At 30.0% G+C, this 17,651-nt stretch overlaps 3 protein-coding genes across 3 annotated transcripts; 2 read left to right on the plus strand and 1 right to left on the minus strand.

The window, feature by feature from the left end:
* Positions 1-742: 742 nt before the first annotated feature.
* Positions 743-2,281, minus strand: LOC135959068 (zinc finger protein 429-like). Its single transcript, XM_065510071.1, has 4 exons — positions 1,636-2,281; positions 1,161-1,507; positions 949-1,085; positions 743-888 (listed from the first exon to the last, which is right to left on the minus strand). The coding sequence occupies exons 1-4, from the start codon at positions 2,276-2,278 to the stop codon at positions 750-752; spliced, it is 1,266 nt and encodes a 421-aa protein (XP_065366143.1). The 5' UTR covers positions 2,279-2,281; the 3' UTR covers positions 743-749.
* Positions 2,282-2,998: 717 nt separating this feature from the next.
* Positions 2,999-11,190, plus strand: LOC135956802 (zinc finger protein 423-like). Its single transcript, XM_065507389.1, has 12 exons — positions 2,999-3,163; positions 3,226-3,867; positions 4,249-4,595; positions 4,922-5,058; positions 5,174-5,306; positions 7,886-8,062; positions 8,229-8,393; positions 8,926-9,076; positions 9,149-9,667; positions 10,197-10,540; positions 10,614-10,750; positions 10,817-11,190. The coding sequence occupies exons 1-12, from the start codon at positions 3,019-3,021 to the stop codon at positions 10,956-10,958; spliced, it is 3,039 nt and encodes a 1,012-aa protein (XP_065363461.1). The 5' UTR covers positions 2,999-3,018; the 3' UTR covers positions 10,959-11,190.
* A 1,568-nt stretch (positions 11,191-12,758) lies between these two features.
* LOC135957631 (zinc finger protein 2-like) lies at positions 12,759-15,298 on the plus strand. The gene is made up of 5 exons (XM_065508416.1): positions 12,759-13,266; positions 13,325-14,023; positions 14,385-14,728; positions 14,802-14,938; positions 15,005-15,298. The coding sequence occupies exons 1-5, from the start codon at positions 13,122-13,124 to the stop codon at positions 15,144-15,146; spliced, it is 1,467 nt and encodes a 488-aa protein (XP_065364488.1). The 5' UTR covers positions 12,759-13,121; the 3' UTR covers positions 15,147-15,298.
* The last annotated feature ends 2,353 nt before the right edge of the window (positions 15,299-17,651 follow it).

Below are 17,651 nucleotides of genomic sequence, written 5' to 3' on the forward strand. Positions count from 1 at the left end.
ATCATATTAGTTTCCGTATTTCTGGTGTTTTTCAAAGAATTTATTCAACGAGCATTTACTTGCCTTACCGTGTGAGAACAATTTAAACGACATTGAGATTGTTTCGGGTACATTGATCTCTATACTCGTTTGAATCGCATTGTAAACACGATCTTACGGTATTCGTAGGCGTGACCATATATCGGGGTATGTGCAACGATTTCTTGGCTGTACTTTTTTGTGTGGCTGTATAGTTTTGTGAGTTTGTGTAGGAAGCCACAGATTTTTATAACAAGGATCATTGCTTGAAGTATCATTTGTAGTAAGAGTGGTTCTTGGAACTATTTGCCCTTGGAACTCAGTGTGTTTTCTCACTCTAACAATGCTTTTCGTCTTAAATTGTCTGTAATTTATTATAATTTGTAGTCTATTATTTCTAATATGTAGTCAACTCATGATTCGGATATTGATTTTATATAGGTACATATCGTCCCCTTAATAAAACAATAGTGTACACTTTTTTTGCCATTTCGAAATAAATGAGTTTAAAATGTTTGTGTTAGTAGACATCTAGAACAAATGTAATACTTCAATAGATCTTTTGACCCACTTTGTAGAAGTAGAATTTCACCAAATTGACCACATATAGAATCAGTTATGTTGATTCTTATTAGGCAATAAAAAAATAATGGTGTATATACTTATACACTATTGTTTTATTGAGGGGACGATATATATATTTTTTTTATAAAATGATTTTATTTTAAATGTTATTCACCATCAGACTGTAGTATATCCGCAGTTTGCTCTAAAAATAGACGTGATATTCGATTGTTAGTGTACCGTATAATAAAATCGTTGTAATCCTCATTAGTTTTCTGGTGGATTTTTTTCACATGGAGAACACAGCTATTAAAGAGAAAATATTAAGAAAATATGTAGTTGCAAAATAATATGCCCAAACATTACCTTCTCCGTCGGAAAAACTCCCTATTACAAATGGAACATTTCATTAAAGGCGCATTTAAATGGGCAGCCATGTGAGATTTAAAATTCGTACTAAGTATGGATTTGTCACAATGTTTGCAGCGTACGAAATATTTTGTCTACAAGATTGTCAATAATAATGAATAACATTTATATACAAATCTACCATGATTTTAAAGAAATCATATACTCACTCTTCTTTTTGCATCAGAACTAATGGTTGTAGTTGAATGTGAAATCATATGTCTCTCTAAATCGATTTGACGAAAATATTGTTTTGAACATAAACTGCAGGGTATCATTTGACCCAAATGTATTCGTCGGTGTATATTAAGTGCACCCTTATTAAAGAAAGCTTTATTACAAAACTCACAATTGTGCTTCTTTTCCCGATTTTCATTGTGTATTCGTCTATGAATATAGAGATTTTTTTTGTCATAAAACTTAAGTCCACACACTTTGCAAGTTTCTTTGCGTTCTCGATTTTCTACATGTGTTTTTTCGTGCTCTTGTACTGCATATTTGCTGCGGCATATTTTAGCTGGGGTTATATAAATACATATTTTATTATGGATAAATATTATGAAGTCCAAAACATAGGGTATTATTAGAAAATACAGTTTTAAGCATAACATAGGCTTTATGTTGTAATATTAAAAATGTACTTACAGCAAATAGAACACATTCTGGAGTCTTCAGCCTCTTTTACCTTACTTTTATTTTTAATATTCACTTGTGTACTACAATTTTCGATTTTGTCATCCAACGTAACCTTTTCTAACTTTATATTTGGTATTTCTTTAGCATGTTCTGTATTTTCATCTGATATACTTAAATCCTCATTATTGATATCACAAGTGTTATTTTGTTTTATTAGTTTACGTTTAGATTTGTCTTTTTTTCCAAAACTTGTAACAGAAGCGCTCAGTAGTAGTAGCAATTTATCTTTAGAATTATTAGAATTTAATGCAGGAATACTTTGAAGTTCAACAACATTCTCTTTTGTTTTAATACATTTTGAAATCTGTTTTATTCTCTTGCATCTTCGAGTGTCCACAGATTTAAGATTATACTTTTCATTAGGCTTTTTATAGACATCATGTTCCTTTGTAGGTTCTACTTCTATTTGATCTAATAATACAGTTTCAAATTCTGTTGGGGTATATTTTGTAACGTCTTCAGTGTTTTCAGAGTCATAAACAATTTGTAAATTATTAAGATTTCTTTCCTCAAAATATTTATGCGACTCCAAGGCTCTCAAAATTAAGGCATGAACATTTTGTAAACCATTTAAACAATTTTGACATAACATGGGTGAAAATGGATCAGGTGCTAAATAAAACGTAATATAAAATATTTAATTTCGTTTTGTTAAATAGAAATATTTTGGTAAGCAGATACAAACCAATACATTCCAAATGGGTGTATTTGTAATAGCATTCCTTGAAGGTTATGCCATAAAAATCATATAACATATTGCTCCAGTTCAACACTACATTCTCATCCAAACAAATACGACAAATATTTTCCTTAAATTCATGGGAATTCATATCGACGTTGTAGAAGAAAATAAAATATTGTATTTTTGTTTTTAACCCAATCTCAACCAACCAGCTGATTCGTTTCCCTTAGCAATGGAATACTTTGGTGTATAGGCTCTATTAGTCTTTACGTTAGGTAACGTTTCAATACCTTTTGGATATTTTTGGGAGTTTGTTTTTCCTTAAGAACTTATCAGCCATTTGGAACATCTCTAACTCAATAAAATCTTAAATATCTCCTAAAATAATTATTCGATCTTAAATATGTATTTTGATATCGTTTAAAAGGACTTGTAAATTCGATATATTATTATTCATATATTTTACTGATACGATACGTACCGGCTAATTGATGCATTAAAATCGTATTTTGCTTAGGAATCTGCCTACTTTTTTAGTATTGGATACCCGTCAAAACCCATTGTGAATTGTTTGTTTACCTTTTCAAAAATAAAAACAAAAATATTTTATTTATTTATTTACAACTACACTTTGTGTTTACAACTCCAAAATGTATTCCCAAGAATTTAAAGAACACATTTGTCGTATTTGTTTGGATGAGAGTGTAGTTTTGAACTGGAACAATAATTTATTTGAATATTACGACATAACTTACAAAGATTGCTACTACAAATACAGCCAGTTAGAATACCTTGGTTTGTATCTACTAAAATATTTGTGATGAACTTATACAAATTATAGACCATGTTTATTTCAGATCCTGATCCATTTTCGCCCATGTTATGTCAAAATTGTTTAAATGGATTAGAAAATGTTCATACACTGATTTCGAGAGCAACAGAATCGTATGCATATTTTGAAGAAACAAAGCATTTTAATTTACAAATAGCTGATTCTACAAATGTTGATGAGGATATAAAATATTCTCCTACTGAATTTGAAACTGTTTTAATAGAGGAATTAGAAATAGATGTTATAGACGAACAATCTCAGGAACAAAATCTAAGTAATGATTTTGATAATAAGTCTGTAAGCACTGGACGTAGTAAAAGAAAAAAACAGATTACAAAAAGCTATATTAAAATAAAAGATAACATTGATGAATATCAAAGCGTTCCTGTCTTAAAATCGAATGACACAAAAGATAATTTACTACTATTACTCAGTGCGTCCTCATCAAAATCGCGAAAAATTCAAAATGCTAAGTGTAAATCAATAAAACAAAATAGTGGAAATAATAGCATTAATAAAAAATTAAAAGTATCAGATGAAAATAAATGTAATACAAAGGATATCAAAACTTCAAAATTAGAAAATGAGTGGTTGGATGACCAAATATGTGATGTAAAAATAATGCCTAAAACTCAAACAGAAGGATCAAACATCTGTTTAATCTGTTGTAAGTATTAGAATCCAATTTTAATTTGCAACAAGAAATAGTGTTATATTCTCCTGTGCCGAATCTTATATACCATTTAAAAAGTAAATGTACATTAATGGGTCTATTATGGATGACAACCAAACCATATTACTGATGGCAATTGGCAACCAGAAATTTGTGGAAATAAATAACAATTTTTGTTGAAAATAAATAATAATAAAAAAAAAAATAAACCAGGAAAAACATTGTAATAAAGTACAGTAAATAAGCCATCCGCAAATTTCATATAGTCTTGGACTAGTCTAATGTACATATGTATAAGCTTTAAGAATTATTTATTTGCATAGTTTTAATTTCTTTACTTAATATATAAATATAAAATTATACCTATAACTACAGCAAAAGTATTCCCCAGCAAATATGCAGCACAAGCCCATGCAAAAACACACATTAGAAATCGAGAACGTAAAGAAACTTGCAAAGTATGCGGTCTAAAGTTCTTTAATAAACCCAGTCTCTACGCTCATAAGCGAATACATAATGAAAATCGTGAGAAAAAACACAAGTGTGATTTTTGTAATAAAGCCTTCTATAACAAGGGTGCACTTAATATACATCGTCGAATACATTTGGGACAAATGACACCCTGTAGCTTATGTACAAAAGAATTTTTCCGTCAAATCGATTTAGATAGACATATGGTTTCACACTCAGCTGCCGAGATAAATTCCAATACAAAGAAAAGAGTAAGTAAAAGTATATTTAGGACCATTAACAATAAAAACTTAATTTAAAGTTAGCACCAACTATAAGTATTACCCACATTTTAACAATGTTTAGTTATTTTTAGCTACGTAATAACCAGACATCGTGAAATTGGGGATTAATATTGAACATTTTGTTTGAAATACCTATGTCAAATTATGTTTGTTAACGCCAAGTTATAGTAAAATTAAACCACAAAATTTTTAAAATTATGATCTATAGTTAGTGCTACATTTTAGTTAAGTTTTTATTGTTAATAGCGTTTAAACAAATTAAAATATGTTTAATTAATTTCACCATCTTATAGTCAAAATATTATGTACGCTGCAAACATTGTGACAAATCCATACTTAGCACAAGTTTTAAATCTCACACGGCTGCTCATTTAAATACACCTTTAATGAAATGTTCCATTTGTAATAAGGAGTTTTTCAGTCGGGGAAGGTATGTATGTAATGTTAATATATTAATGAAAATGTCTTAATCTTTGTCATTTTTCAAAATTTTACTTAACATTAATCTTCATTTATTAATCACTTTATAATCTTTAATTTTTTAGCTGTGTTTTACATATGAAAAATATCCATAAAAAAGGGAATGAAGAATATAATGATTTTATTATACTGCATACAAGGAATCGAATATCACGTTTGTTTTTGGAGCAAAATGAGGAAATACAATTTTCCAATAATTAATTAGTTCCATGCTCAAACAATATCATAAACAGAACTTGGTTTCCAAAACGAAACGTTGGAAATGTATTCAATTTGTATGAAAAATATTGGGAAATGGATTGAATGAAACTTGATTTCGTTTTATACCATGAATCCTAAAAATGTGTAGGTATAACACGCATTAGCTAATGTTAGTTTTATAAAACTAGTTTAAAAAAATCTATTGTGTTTTCAAATCACAAGTCCATAAAAATGTTTTATGAATAAAATTTAATTCCATGTTTTTGTATATTAATTTTCTACCAAAATAAATATCGACATACTATAATTGGACGAATTGGTTGACTTTCCAGAACTAATATTACCACTAGTTACATAATCTCCAAAGTATAATATAAAATTAAGTAACAATTGACTCTCCAATAGATTACTCTAAGGTGGTGTCGGTGGCGAATTCAGGCAAATACGAGCAAATTAATGAATTCACTCGTATTTGTATGATTAGTCCTTGTAGTAACGAACTACCTCGTTAAAGCACATCCTTACCCCCATTTTCTCAATATCTGGTTATCGTTTCTCGTAACGATAAACCTCCAATTAACATTTTTTGTATGAGAACTGTCAGTTTATCGTCACGATAAAAAAATAACCAGAGATTGAGAATATGGGTCAAGGCAAAGTAAATTAATAAAGTAGCGACAGTACTACAACAAATACAACATATACAAAAACCACAAGCAATTTTGTTGTTGGTTTAAGGTCTGAGCTGTCAAAGTTGCCTGTTGTTGTTTTTGCTTTTGGGCTTGTTGTATTTTTCGCTACAACAACCACAAGTGAATTGACAGTTCAGACTGAATAAAAAAAATAGTCAGCTGTTCTACTGAGTCTACTTTATTAATTTACTTTGGGTCAAGGCGTATTTAACATGGTGACAGCAGTGGCGAATTGAAATAAATACAGGCGAATTCACTTATTTTTTATATATAGAGTTTGACACAAGGCGTATTTAACAAGGTGACAGCAGTGGCGAATTGAAATAAATACAGGCGAATTCACTTATTTTTTATATATAGAGTTTGACATACGGGCGAATATTTTTTATATATGTAGTTTGACATTTGTGCGTACTATTTCTATAATCAGTTATGCTGCCGATGGCACCTTATTAAATGCACCTTGGTTTGACATACGGACGTACGGGCGAATATTTTTTATATATGTAGTTTGACATTTGTGCGTGCTATTTCTATAATCAGCTGTGCTGCCGATGGCACCTTATTAAATGCACCTTGATATGGGTGTTAATCCATCAAAATCCACCGATGTACATAAGCAAGGCGTATTTAACAAGGTGACAGCAGTGGCGAATTGAAATAAATACAGGCGAATTCACTTATTTTTTATATATAGAGTTTGACATACTTACTTACGGGCGAATATTTTTTATATATGTAGTTTGACATTTGTGCGTGCTATTTCTATAATCAGCTGTGCTGCCGATGGCACCTTAAATGCACCTTGGACGAAATTATCCAAGGCGAATCTAATAAGGTGACCTCACGAGAACAGCTGATTACAGAACTAGCACGCGATAATGTCAAACTGCATACAAAGTAAATTAATAAAGTAGCGACAGTACTACAACAAATACAACATTTACAAAAACCACAAGCAATTTTGTTTTTGGTTTAAGGTCTGAGCTGTCAAAGTTGCCTGTTGTTGTTTTTGCTTTTGGGCTTGTTGTATTTTTCGCCACAACAACCACAAGTGAATTGACAGTTCAGACCAAAGGAAAAAAAATAGTCAGCTGTTCTACTGAGTCTACTTTATTAATTTACTTTGACTGCATATATAAAAAATATTCGCCGGAACGCCATTATGTCAAACTCCATATATAAAAAATAAATGAATTCGCCTGTATTTATTTCAATTCCCCACTGCTGTCACCTTGTTAAATACGCCTTGAAATTATCAAAGTAAATTAATAAAGTAGACTCAGTAGAACAGCTGACTATTTTTTTTACTTTGGTCTGAACTGTCAATTCACTTGTGGTTGTTGTGGCGAAAAATACAACAAGCCCAAAAGCAAAAACAACAACAGGCAACTTTGACAGCTCAGACCTTAAACCAAAAACAAAAATGCTTGTGGTTTTTGTAAATGTTGTATTTGTTGTAGTACTGTGGCTACTTTATTAATTTACTTTGGAAATTATCTTAATATTCCTAAGAACATCTCCGTCTTAGTGCAAATACTCCACATTTTTACAACCATGCCCCGAACAATAATAAATAAAATATATATAACAAAATAAAAACCATTTAATTTCACTATAAATTGATAAATACATAAATAAATAATTGAAACATTTTATTGGGACATTTATTTTAAAAAATTGTTCCTGAAGAGTATCAGCTGTGAGTTAAATTAACTCAAGTAGATTTCGGTTACAATATCGATGCAGTCTGAATTATTAACAAAATAAATATATATTGAAAATATAATTAAATGGAGAACAAAAGCCCAGTAAAAGTGAGGAAATATTTTAATTGTGTATGTATTAACATTAATGCATACATTGTTTTGTTGATATTTATAGTTCGAATGGTCTAAAGAAGCCGTGCTGCAACTGACTGAGATGTGGCAAAAATATGAGTTCCTCTATAATCCAAAACACACATATTACCGCAACACGGAAGCACGGAATCAAGCTTATAATGAGATGGCCGATAAATTAAAAATTTTTAACACTAACATCGAAGGCATCGATGTAAAGGTAAGAATTTTTTGTCAATCCATCGTTGAGCTAAAAATTAGCAGAATTTCCGAATGTAGGTTCTGTACCTCTCATACAATTGAATATCTTGAAAACTATAATTGAATCTAAGTTACATTATTGAGTTTAAGAAAATACTAATTTTCTATTTATATATTTTTTCCAGACTAAAATAACATATTTGCGCGGACAATATACAAGGGAAGTCGCCAAAGAAAAGAAACGAGGTGCGAGGGCAGATCAATTTTACGTCCCATTTGCTTACTGGTTCAATCATCTATCCTTCTTGGATAATTTTATAAAAGTTCGGAAAGAGCGCAGTAATATATTTGTAAGTATTTTGTTGAGTGTTATTTCATTTCTTACCGATTAGGATGTTTCTTTTATATTGGTATTTATTTCATTTGAGTATTTTCTCCCATAAAGTTACTCCAACAACTATTATATGCATATTTTGAATGAAAAAATCTTTATCTCACATCCCATACAAAATGTTATCGAATAGGTATATAGCGAACTATAACATTAAGAGTCAAGTAAATTTTGCATGATTTATTTTTTTACCATTCTATATACATATGTATGTAGTTTGATTAAAAACAGTGGAGATTTCATATCTGAAGAAATATACTCGCGAGATTCCACAATTTTGTACGAATCACTTTTTTGTTGTAAATTTACGTTTCCTCAATCGGATTAGAAGAAATGGTCTCCCCCTATAAAGTAATTAGTTACTATTGAATATCAAGAGGACTATTGTATAATGGTTACAAACTGTAAAGATCGAAATAGCAACGCTGAACTAAATACATATATTTTTTTACAATTAAAATTTATTATTTGTTATTAAAATCTTTAAACAGGAGAGGATGGATTCCCTGAAATTAAATGAAAATTTGTGTGTTATTTGTCTGGATAACAATGTGACCTTAGACTGGAATGAAGACGTTGCCGAATTATGTAACATGAGCTACAAAGATTGTTACTACAAATATACAAATCTGCAGCCAAGCAGTAAGTTGCCATTTGAATATTAAATTTTTAAAGCAGCAAGTTAAAAACATTCATAAATTTTAACTCTTTTAGCATCAGATTCTTTTCCGTCAAATTTATGTAAAATATGTTCAAATGGTCTTAGAAATGCTCATTTATTATTTGAAAAAGCACTAGAATCTTTTAAATTCCTTCAAGGGGCACTGACAAATAAAGAAGAATTCGATATGGAAATAAATACGAGTCAAGATACAATGAACTTCGAAATTAAGATTTTGGATGTTTGTGAGTCAAATGATTTAATTGAAGAAGAATCTATAACGGATGATAAGACATTAATAGATATTGAAGATGAAATAATATGTCCCACAAATGCTTACGATAATGTTGTACGTATAGAGAATGCAATAAATGATAGTATTTCTAAGGAAATGTCTATGCATGAAGCTGAAATAATTGAACATGTTGACATTACTCCAATACCAAATAGTCAACCTTTGTCCGAGGAATTATTAGAACAGGAACTAAGTCAAAGTTCTGATACAAAACCTACTACCTCCTCAACTACGGTTAAAGGCAGAAAATTTAAGACATATCTGTGTGCATATTGCTGTAAGTAATTGTTTTAAATTTATACATTTTTGTTTGTTATACATATTTTAACTTGATTTCCGACTATATGGGTAATATATTTCAACGTTTGTTTGCTATAATTAATATTCATGCCATAATTAATATCAATGTTTCGAAAATTTTCAAAATTAAAGTAAATTTTATATATTTACATTTTTTTAACTCCTCAAGAACGGTTCAAATGAAAATCAAATTAAATATATTTTCTTAAGCATTTCCATAAGCATTCAGTATGAGTTAATTCATTGTTTTAATTTCTTAGGAGTACATAGGGTTAATGTACATACATATAATTTTAGTCATTTAAGTCTCTACGTACCCTTTTTAACATATACATATAGGGCTAAATTATTTCAGATAGTCCTAACCCGTATTTTGGATTTTTGCTTATATAAAAGTGTAAACATTTAATTAACTTACGATAATACATACTTCAATATATGAAGTACGTTGTAACGAATCACTTCATATCCCTATAAAAAAGGATTATTTTTTGTGTTTGTTTTAGCTTTAAAAGTCAACGATAAATCCACACTGAGAACTCACGAAGCCACACACAGTGAAAATAGAAAACGAACTGAAACGTGTCCCAAATGTGGGATTAAATTATATACGAAAATGGCCTTAAGAAATCATATGGAAATACATGAAGAGAATCGGCAAAAAAAATACAAATGTGAATTTTGTGATAAAGCATTCTTCAATCGGGGAGCACTTAATGTTCATAGGCGTATACATCTTGGTCAGATGGTGCCATGCCGACTATGCCCAAAAGAATTTTTCCGACAAGTTGATTTAGACAGACATTTGGTGAGACACTCAGCTGCCCATCTCCAAAAAAAAGGTGGACAGGTACGTTTTTATTATGGCCACATAAATACGTATTTCTTTTAATTTACATTTGTATTTTTGCACTCATATACAGTCGAAGTACACAGTGCAATGTCAATATTGTAATAAGACGGTTGCCTCTACAAAGTGGAGGGCACATAAGGCTGTTCACATCGGTGAACCTCAAGTGAAATGTAAAATTTGTGATAAGGATTTCTTTTCCAGGCACAAGTACTTTTGAGTTTTAAAAATAGCATTTATATAGCATTTAAATACTTAATTTTTGTTTTATTTCAGAGTCGTCCGACATTTAAAACAAGTACATCAGAAGGTCAGAGATGAATATGAGGAATTCATTTATTACTATGCTAATTGTGTTACACGTATGTCTCATTTAATGATAAAACAACAGGAAATAGTGCAACCAGTTACAGACTAAATGATAAAAAAAACATGATAATATGAATATTTATTGGAATATGAAACAAATATTTAATCAATGAATAAGTTTTTTTTAGTGAAATCAAATTAATGAAATAATAATTTGTTTAAAAAGTTATTAGATTCGCCTTGAACAGAGCTAATGTAAAATAAAAAAGTAAGAGAGCTTTATATATTCGGCTGTGTCGAGTCATATATACCCTACACCAAATTATACTTTAAAATTAAAATTTTAAATATTTTTAGGTAAAATTTTTTTAAAAATTTAAAATTTTTTTTAATAATTGGTTTACATTTTTAAAATTTATTAGTGAAAAAAATATTATGGCAAAAAAATTGTTTGGTGAAAAAAAACTTGGGTTATAAAATATTTTTTCCCGAATTTGATGCAGGTCCAACTTACGTTATATACGTCGTTGCAAAGGTCTTTGAAAATTAACGCATGAACATTTTGTAAACTTAGGGATGTAACAATACGAGTAACTACAAGTAAATATCGATACTTTTGTTTCGATACCAAGTAGGTATCGGTCAAAAAATCTTACGCCTACTACTGTTTCGTACTAGATTAAAGCTAAAATGCAAACTGTTTCTTTAATCTAGTACGAATCTGTCGTATGCATAAACAAAGTTTGACATATAGTGTACATAAAACCACAGCGAATTAAGAAACAGCTGATTTTATGCACTCACCTTGTTAATACGCCTTGCTTGATAGTGTATGGTGACCTTAGGAACATCTCTGGCTTAGTGCAAATATCCAAATTTTTACAACCATGTACAGTGATAATATAAACAAATAATAAATAAAATAAAAACATTTAATTTCACTATAAATTGATTCAATAAATGCATAAATAAATAATTAAAACACATTATTGGGGTATTTATTTAAAGAAATTGTCTCTGAAGAGTATAAGCAGTATAAATATATTTATAGTAAAACTATAATTAAATGGAAAACAACAGCCAAGTAAAAATGGGGAAATATTTTAATTGTGTATGAATTAACATTGATGCATGGATTGTTTTGTTGATATTTATAGTTCGAATGGTCTAAAGAAGCCGTGCTGCAACTGACTGAGATGTATCAAAAATATGTGTTCCTCTATAATCCCAAACACACATTTCACCGCAACAAGGACGCACGGTGTCAAGCTTATAATGAGATGGCCAATAAATTAAAAAATTTTAACACTAACATCGAAGCCATTGATGTAAAGGTAAGAATTTTGTGTCAATCCATTGTTGAGCTAAAAATTAGCAGATTTTCGGAATGTGGGTTCAGTACCTCTCATACAATTGTCCAATGCACAATCAGTGTCGTAGCACCGTTTTTTATTCGAAAAATTTGTTTGGAAAATGTTTATGACATACAACGATACAATGTTACGGCACCGATTGTGAATTGGAAAATGTTAACTGTTATTTTTGAAACTATAATTAGTTTAAGAAAATATTCATTTTACACAAAATTTTATTTCCATTTATCATTACCTTAATCGAGATTTTTTGGCTAAATATGATATATGACCGTACCATTTATCGAAATAATCGAAAATTTGGGCTTACAAAAAAATATATATTTTTCCAGACTAAAATAACATATTTACGCAGACAATATGCAACCATTGTCGCCAAAGAGAAGAAAAGAGGTGCGAGTGCAGATCAAGTTTACGTCCCATCTGCTTATTGGTTCCATCAACTATCCTTCTTGGATGATTTTATAAAAGTTCGGAAAGAGTGCAGTAATGTAAGTATTTTCTTTTTTCTATTATTTTGAAAGTCATCTTCGCTTAGTTAAAATACTTTGCATTTCCTTCGGGCGTATGCATGAATGAAATCATTACCTCATATCCCATACAAAATGTCTAGCGAACTATGCATATAGTTTTGTTAAAAATAGTCGAGATTTCAACCGTGAACGTGGCCCCTTCCACACAAAATATTTATATTGGGATATCTGGAGAAATATACTCGCAAGAGTCCACAATTTTGTACAAATCACTTTTTTTTGTGTAAATTTTCGTTTCCTCAACCGGATTAGAAGAATATAGAACCAAATTTGGTAGGAAACCACCAAAATAGCAACGATGAGCTCAATACATTTTTTTAAAAATAATTATAATAATTTGTTATGAAAATCTTTAAATAGGTGAGGATGGATTCCCGGAAAATAAATGAAAATTTGTGTATTATTTGTCTGGGTGACAATGTGATCTTAGACTGGAATGAAAACGTTGCCGAATTATGTAATATGAGCTACAAAGATTGCTACTACAAATATACAAAGCTGCAGCCAAGCAGTAAGTAGCCATTTGAATATTAAATTTTTAAAGCATTCATGAATTTTAAAATTTTTAGCATTGGATTCTTTTCCGTCAAATTTATGTAAAATATGTTCAAATGGACTTAGAAATGCTCATTTATTATTTGAAAAAGCATTAGAATCTTTTAAATTTCTTCAAGAGGCACTGACAAATAAAGAAGAATTCGACATGGAAATAAATACGAGTCAAGATACAATGAACTTCGAAATTAAGATTTTGGATGTTTGTCAGTCAAATGATTTAATTGAAGAAGAATCTCTCACAGATGATAAGGCATTAATAGATATTGAAGATGAAATAATGTGTCCCACAAATGCTTACGATAATGTTGTACGTATAGAAAATGCAATAGATGATAGTATTTCTAAGGAAATACCTATACATGAAGATGAAATAATAATTGAAAATGTTGACATTACTCCAATAGCAATTAGCGAACCTTCGACCGAGGTATTATTGGAACAGGATCTAGGTCAAAGTTCTGATACAAAACCTACCACCACCTCAACTACGGTTAAATATGCAATAGATGATAGTATTTCTAAGGAAATGCCTATACATGAAGATGAAATAATAATTGAAAATGCTGACATTACTCCAATAGCAATTAGCGAACCTTCGACCGAGGTATTATTGGAACAGGAACTAGGTCAAAGTTCTGATACAAAACCTACTACCTCCTCAACTACGGTTAAAGTCAGAAAAATTAAGTACTATTTGTGTGCAATTTGCTGTAAGTAATTGTTTTAAATATATAAATATGTATTTGTTTGTTATTTTTCCACTTGATTTCCGTCCATATGGGAAATATATTTCAACGTAGGGAGAACAATTTTTTAATTGATAAATTTATAATAAATTAAATATTAAGAAACTAATGGTTTAGATTTGAATTAACAAAAATGGTTTAAAGGATGTATACAAAATTTGTAGTTTTTATTACATTATTAATTTCAGATAGTCGTAACTCCTATTTTGTATTTGTGCATTTTTTATAAAAGTATAAAAATTGTTTTAAATTACGACAATAAAACGCACAGTTGTAACGAATCACTTCATATCCGTAGAAAAAGCTGATTATTTTTTTGTTTTAGCTTTAAAAGTCAACAATAAAACAACGCTGAGAACTCACGAAGCCACACACAGTGAAAATAGAAAACGAACTGAAACTTGTCCCAAATGTGGGATTAAACTATATACGAAAATGGCCTTAAAAAGTCACATGGAAACACATGAAGAGAATCGGCAAAAAAAATACAAATGTGAATTTTGTGATAAAGCATTCTTCAATCGGGGAGCACTTAATGTTCATAGGCGTATACATCTTGGTCAGATGGTGCCATGCCGACTATGCCCAAAAGAATTTTTCCGACGAGTTGATTTAGACAGACATTTGGAGAGACACTCAGCAGCCCATCTCCAAAAAAAAGGTGGACAGGTACATTTTTATTGTGGCCGCATAAATACATATTTCTTTTAATTTACATTTGTATTTTTGCTCTCATATACAGTCGAAGTACACAGTGCAATGTCAATATTGTAATAAGACGGTTGCCTCTACAAAGTGGAGGGCACATAAAGCTGTTCACATCGGTGAACCTGAAGTGAAATGTAAAATTTGTGATAAGGATTTCTTTTCCAGGCACAAGTACTTTTGAGTTTTAAAAAAATGTTTAACATAATATTTAAATACCTATTTTTGGTTTTATTTCAGTGTCGTCCGACATTTAAATAAAGTACATCAGAAAGTCAAAGATGAATATGAGGAATTCATTTATTACTATGCTAATTGTGTTACACGTATGTCTCATTTAATGATAAAACAACAAGAAATAGTACAACAAGTTACTGACTAAATGTTCGAATTCATGTACAAGCATCAAAACATGATAATATGAATATTTATTGGAATATGAAACAAATATTTAATCAATGAATAAGTTTTTTTTTGTGAAATCAATCAATGAAATTAATACATTGTTTAAAAAGTTATCTTTTCTTTTTAAAGCAGGGAAAGGCAAAACATGGGCGCCGCGTTTTTCATTTACTCTTCTCTTACGTACGTGTGAACACGCATTGTGGAGAAATAAACAACTTTTAATCAGTCTAGCTTGAGAACTCAAACAAGCAGGTTGTGTATCGTTTTTTTATCGCACAATTTAAGAATCAGCGTTGCCAGTGAAAAAAAAAATGTCCCAACTTTTGAAGATGTATGATGAACAATATGAGATTTTACATTTTTAATTGGGGAAAAGAGACGAAAGTTTACTGGCAACACTGATTCTTGGTGAGAGCGGAGAGAGTGTATAACTAATACAGTCGTAAAATGCAATAGTATAGGTTGCCTTTCCCTGTTTTAAAGCAGAGGTTCGCAAAAATAAATCCTCTCACCAATACACTTACTCTCACCAACACATTCAATTCTTTATTTTATTCAGTGCACCTACAAACACACAAATACAAAAACTGAAAAAATAAAGAAAAAGTCATACACCAGTGCTCATGCGTATTCCTAGTTGTCTCGTTGAGTGGACAACGACTACTAAAATGTAAGAGCATAAGAATACGTGTGATTTTATTCTGCACAATTGTGCTATGGGCTGCGCATTACTGTTTTAAAGCAATGATGTTCATTTCATTGTGCTTTCGCGCTGAGTAACAACACACATATTCTTATTCTCTTTAAAAGAGCATAACAAATGTCTCATTTTTTTAGAAATTCATTAAGCATTATTGTTGGTTGGTTTTTGGACGAAGCATAGCAAACACACGCGTTTCAATTACAATTGAACACAAAACAACAAAGTCAGAAATAAATAAAAATTTGAGAGAATTTCGGCCGTAATTTTTATTACATTAATTTAATAAATTGGTTATATCTGGCAAAAATTCTAAATCTAAACATTCTTTATTTTGTTCTTATTTTAAGTGTTTGACATTATGTTTGCTGGGTAGCTCTCTCACCAATACATCTTCATTTTTATTTTTGAACATCACTGTTTTAAAGGTATGTATGTATGTATGTATTTTCAGACGACAATGTAAAATAAAAAAAAATAAGAGAGGCTGTGCCGAATCTTATATACCCTTCACCAAATAATACTTTAAAATAAATTTGTTTAAATATTTGGTATAAATCAAGATCAGCGAAACAGCTTGCATTTTTATAATTTCTTTGGTGTTGATAGCTCTCATAATTATAAGCACAAAAACGTTAATATTTTTCCCTGCTCTCTCTTAGTTTAAGAGTTATATGAATTTAAAGTCAATACATATAATAGTACATTTCTCATATATTTGGAAAACAAACTGATCGTTATGTGTATCATTGAATAGTGCTTCACAATACCTTTAATATGATATATAATATGGTACAGTTTATTAATATTGTGAACCAAAAATTCCTTTTTGATTTTATATGACAGTACTTCAGAAAATTTTGATATACAGAAAAAGTGATTTTAGCGAAGCCGGTGTTCGATACACCCCAGAGTTAAAAGTCCCTTCACCCGGCCGAAGGCCGGCAATACAGAAAATGTGAATATTAACAGAAAAAAAATTATGAAAATATAAACTGTTACGCGGATCTTGATTTGTTCCGCATGAAATTTTGTAAACATTTGAACAATTTTGACATAACATGGAGGAAAATGGATCAAGTCAACAAAACAAAAACAACAGGTTTTTGTTAAAATATAATTGAACTGTCAAAGTTGCCTGTTGTTTTTTCTATTTAACGAAATCAAAAACAACAACAGCCAACTTTGACAGTTCAAATATCGTTTAACAAAAACAAAGTACGTGGTGTTTTTGTACATGAAGTAATTTGGGTTCTATAAGTCGAATGTTCGAACAATCGACTTCTTCCTGAAGAAAGTCGAAATCGACTTTTTGGTCGGAAAAAAGTCGAACAATCGATTATGTTATCTCATAAGTTAAAAAAGTCGATAAAAGTCGACTATTAAATTGTTAAAAAAATATTTAATTGCAACATTATACTAAAACTATTGCAATTTGGTACACTTGATTTTTTTTAGTGTATGCTAATATATGTAAATAATAAATAAATGTTTATAACATAAAGCTTTTTTCTATACAAAATTCTTACAACATTCTTCTAACTATTATCGCCTTGATAAATTTAATTTTTATTGCTAAACATTACAAAAGGCTCATCAATAAATGTAGAAACCATGTACTTTTTACAAGAAATGGTAAAAAGTCGAAAATAGTCGGAAAGTTGAAAATAGTCGAAAAAAGTCAATTAACTACAAAGTCGAATGTTCGAAAAGACGACTTTTCATAAATTACCAAAAGACGAAAGTTCGAAAAGTCGACTTTTTAAAAAACGGAAAAAGTCG

This window comes from Calliphora vicina, chromosome 4, assembly GCF_958450345.1.
Source record: "Calliphora vicina chromosome 4, idCalVici1.1, whole genome shotgun sequence".
Lineage (NCBI taxonomy): Eukaryota > Metazoa > Arthropoda > Insecta > Diptera > Calliphoridae > Calliphora > Calliphora vicina.

What these genes read in the sequence shown, in the direction of transcription:
- LOC135959068 (XM_065510071.1), bottom strand. Translation starts at nt 2,278, where the DNA reads ATGTTATGTCAAAATTGTTTAAATGGTTTACAAAATGTTCATGCCTTA. An exon ending in CAGAATGTGTTCTATTTGCT is followed by an intron (nt 1,508 to 1,635) that starts GTAAGTACATTT and finishes ATATAACCCCAG; the next exon opens with CTAAAATATGCCGCAGCAAA. An exon ending in GAGTTTTTCCGACGGAGAAG is followed by an intron (nt 889 to 948) that starts GTAATGTTTGGG and finishes TCTCTTTAATAG; the next exon opens with CTGTGTTCTCCATGTGAAAA.
- LOC135956802 (XM_065507389.1), top strand. Translation starts at nt 3,019, where the DNA reads ATGTATTCCCAAGAATTTAAAGAACACATTTGTCGTATTTGTTTGGAT. An exon ending in TACAAATCTGCAGCCAAGCA is followed by an intron (nt 9,077 to 9,148) that starts GTAAGTTGCCAT and finishes TAACTCTTTTAG; the next exon opens with CATCAGATTCTTTTCCGTCA. An exon ending in GATTTCTTTTCCAGGCACAA is followed by an intron (nt 10,751 to 10,816) that starts GTACTTTTGAGT and finishes GTTTTATTTCAG; the next exon opens with AGTCGTCCGACATTTAAAAC.
- LOC135957631 (XM_065508416.1), top strand. Translation starts at nt 13,122, where the DNA reads ATGGATTCCCGGAAAATAAATGAAAATTTGTGTATTATTTGTCTGGGT. An exon ending in TACAAAGCTGCAGCCAAGCA is followed by an intron (nt 13,267 to 13,324) that starts GTAAGTAGCCAT and finishes TAAAATTTTTAG; the next exon opens with CATTGGATTCTTTTCCGTCA. An exon ending in TCCAAAAAAAAGGTGGACAG is followed by an intron (nt 14,729 to 14,801) that starts GTACATTTTTAT and finishes TCTCATATACAG; the next exon opens with TCGAAGTACACAGTGCAATG.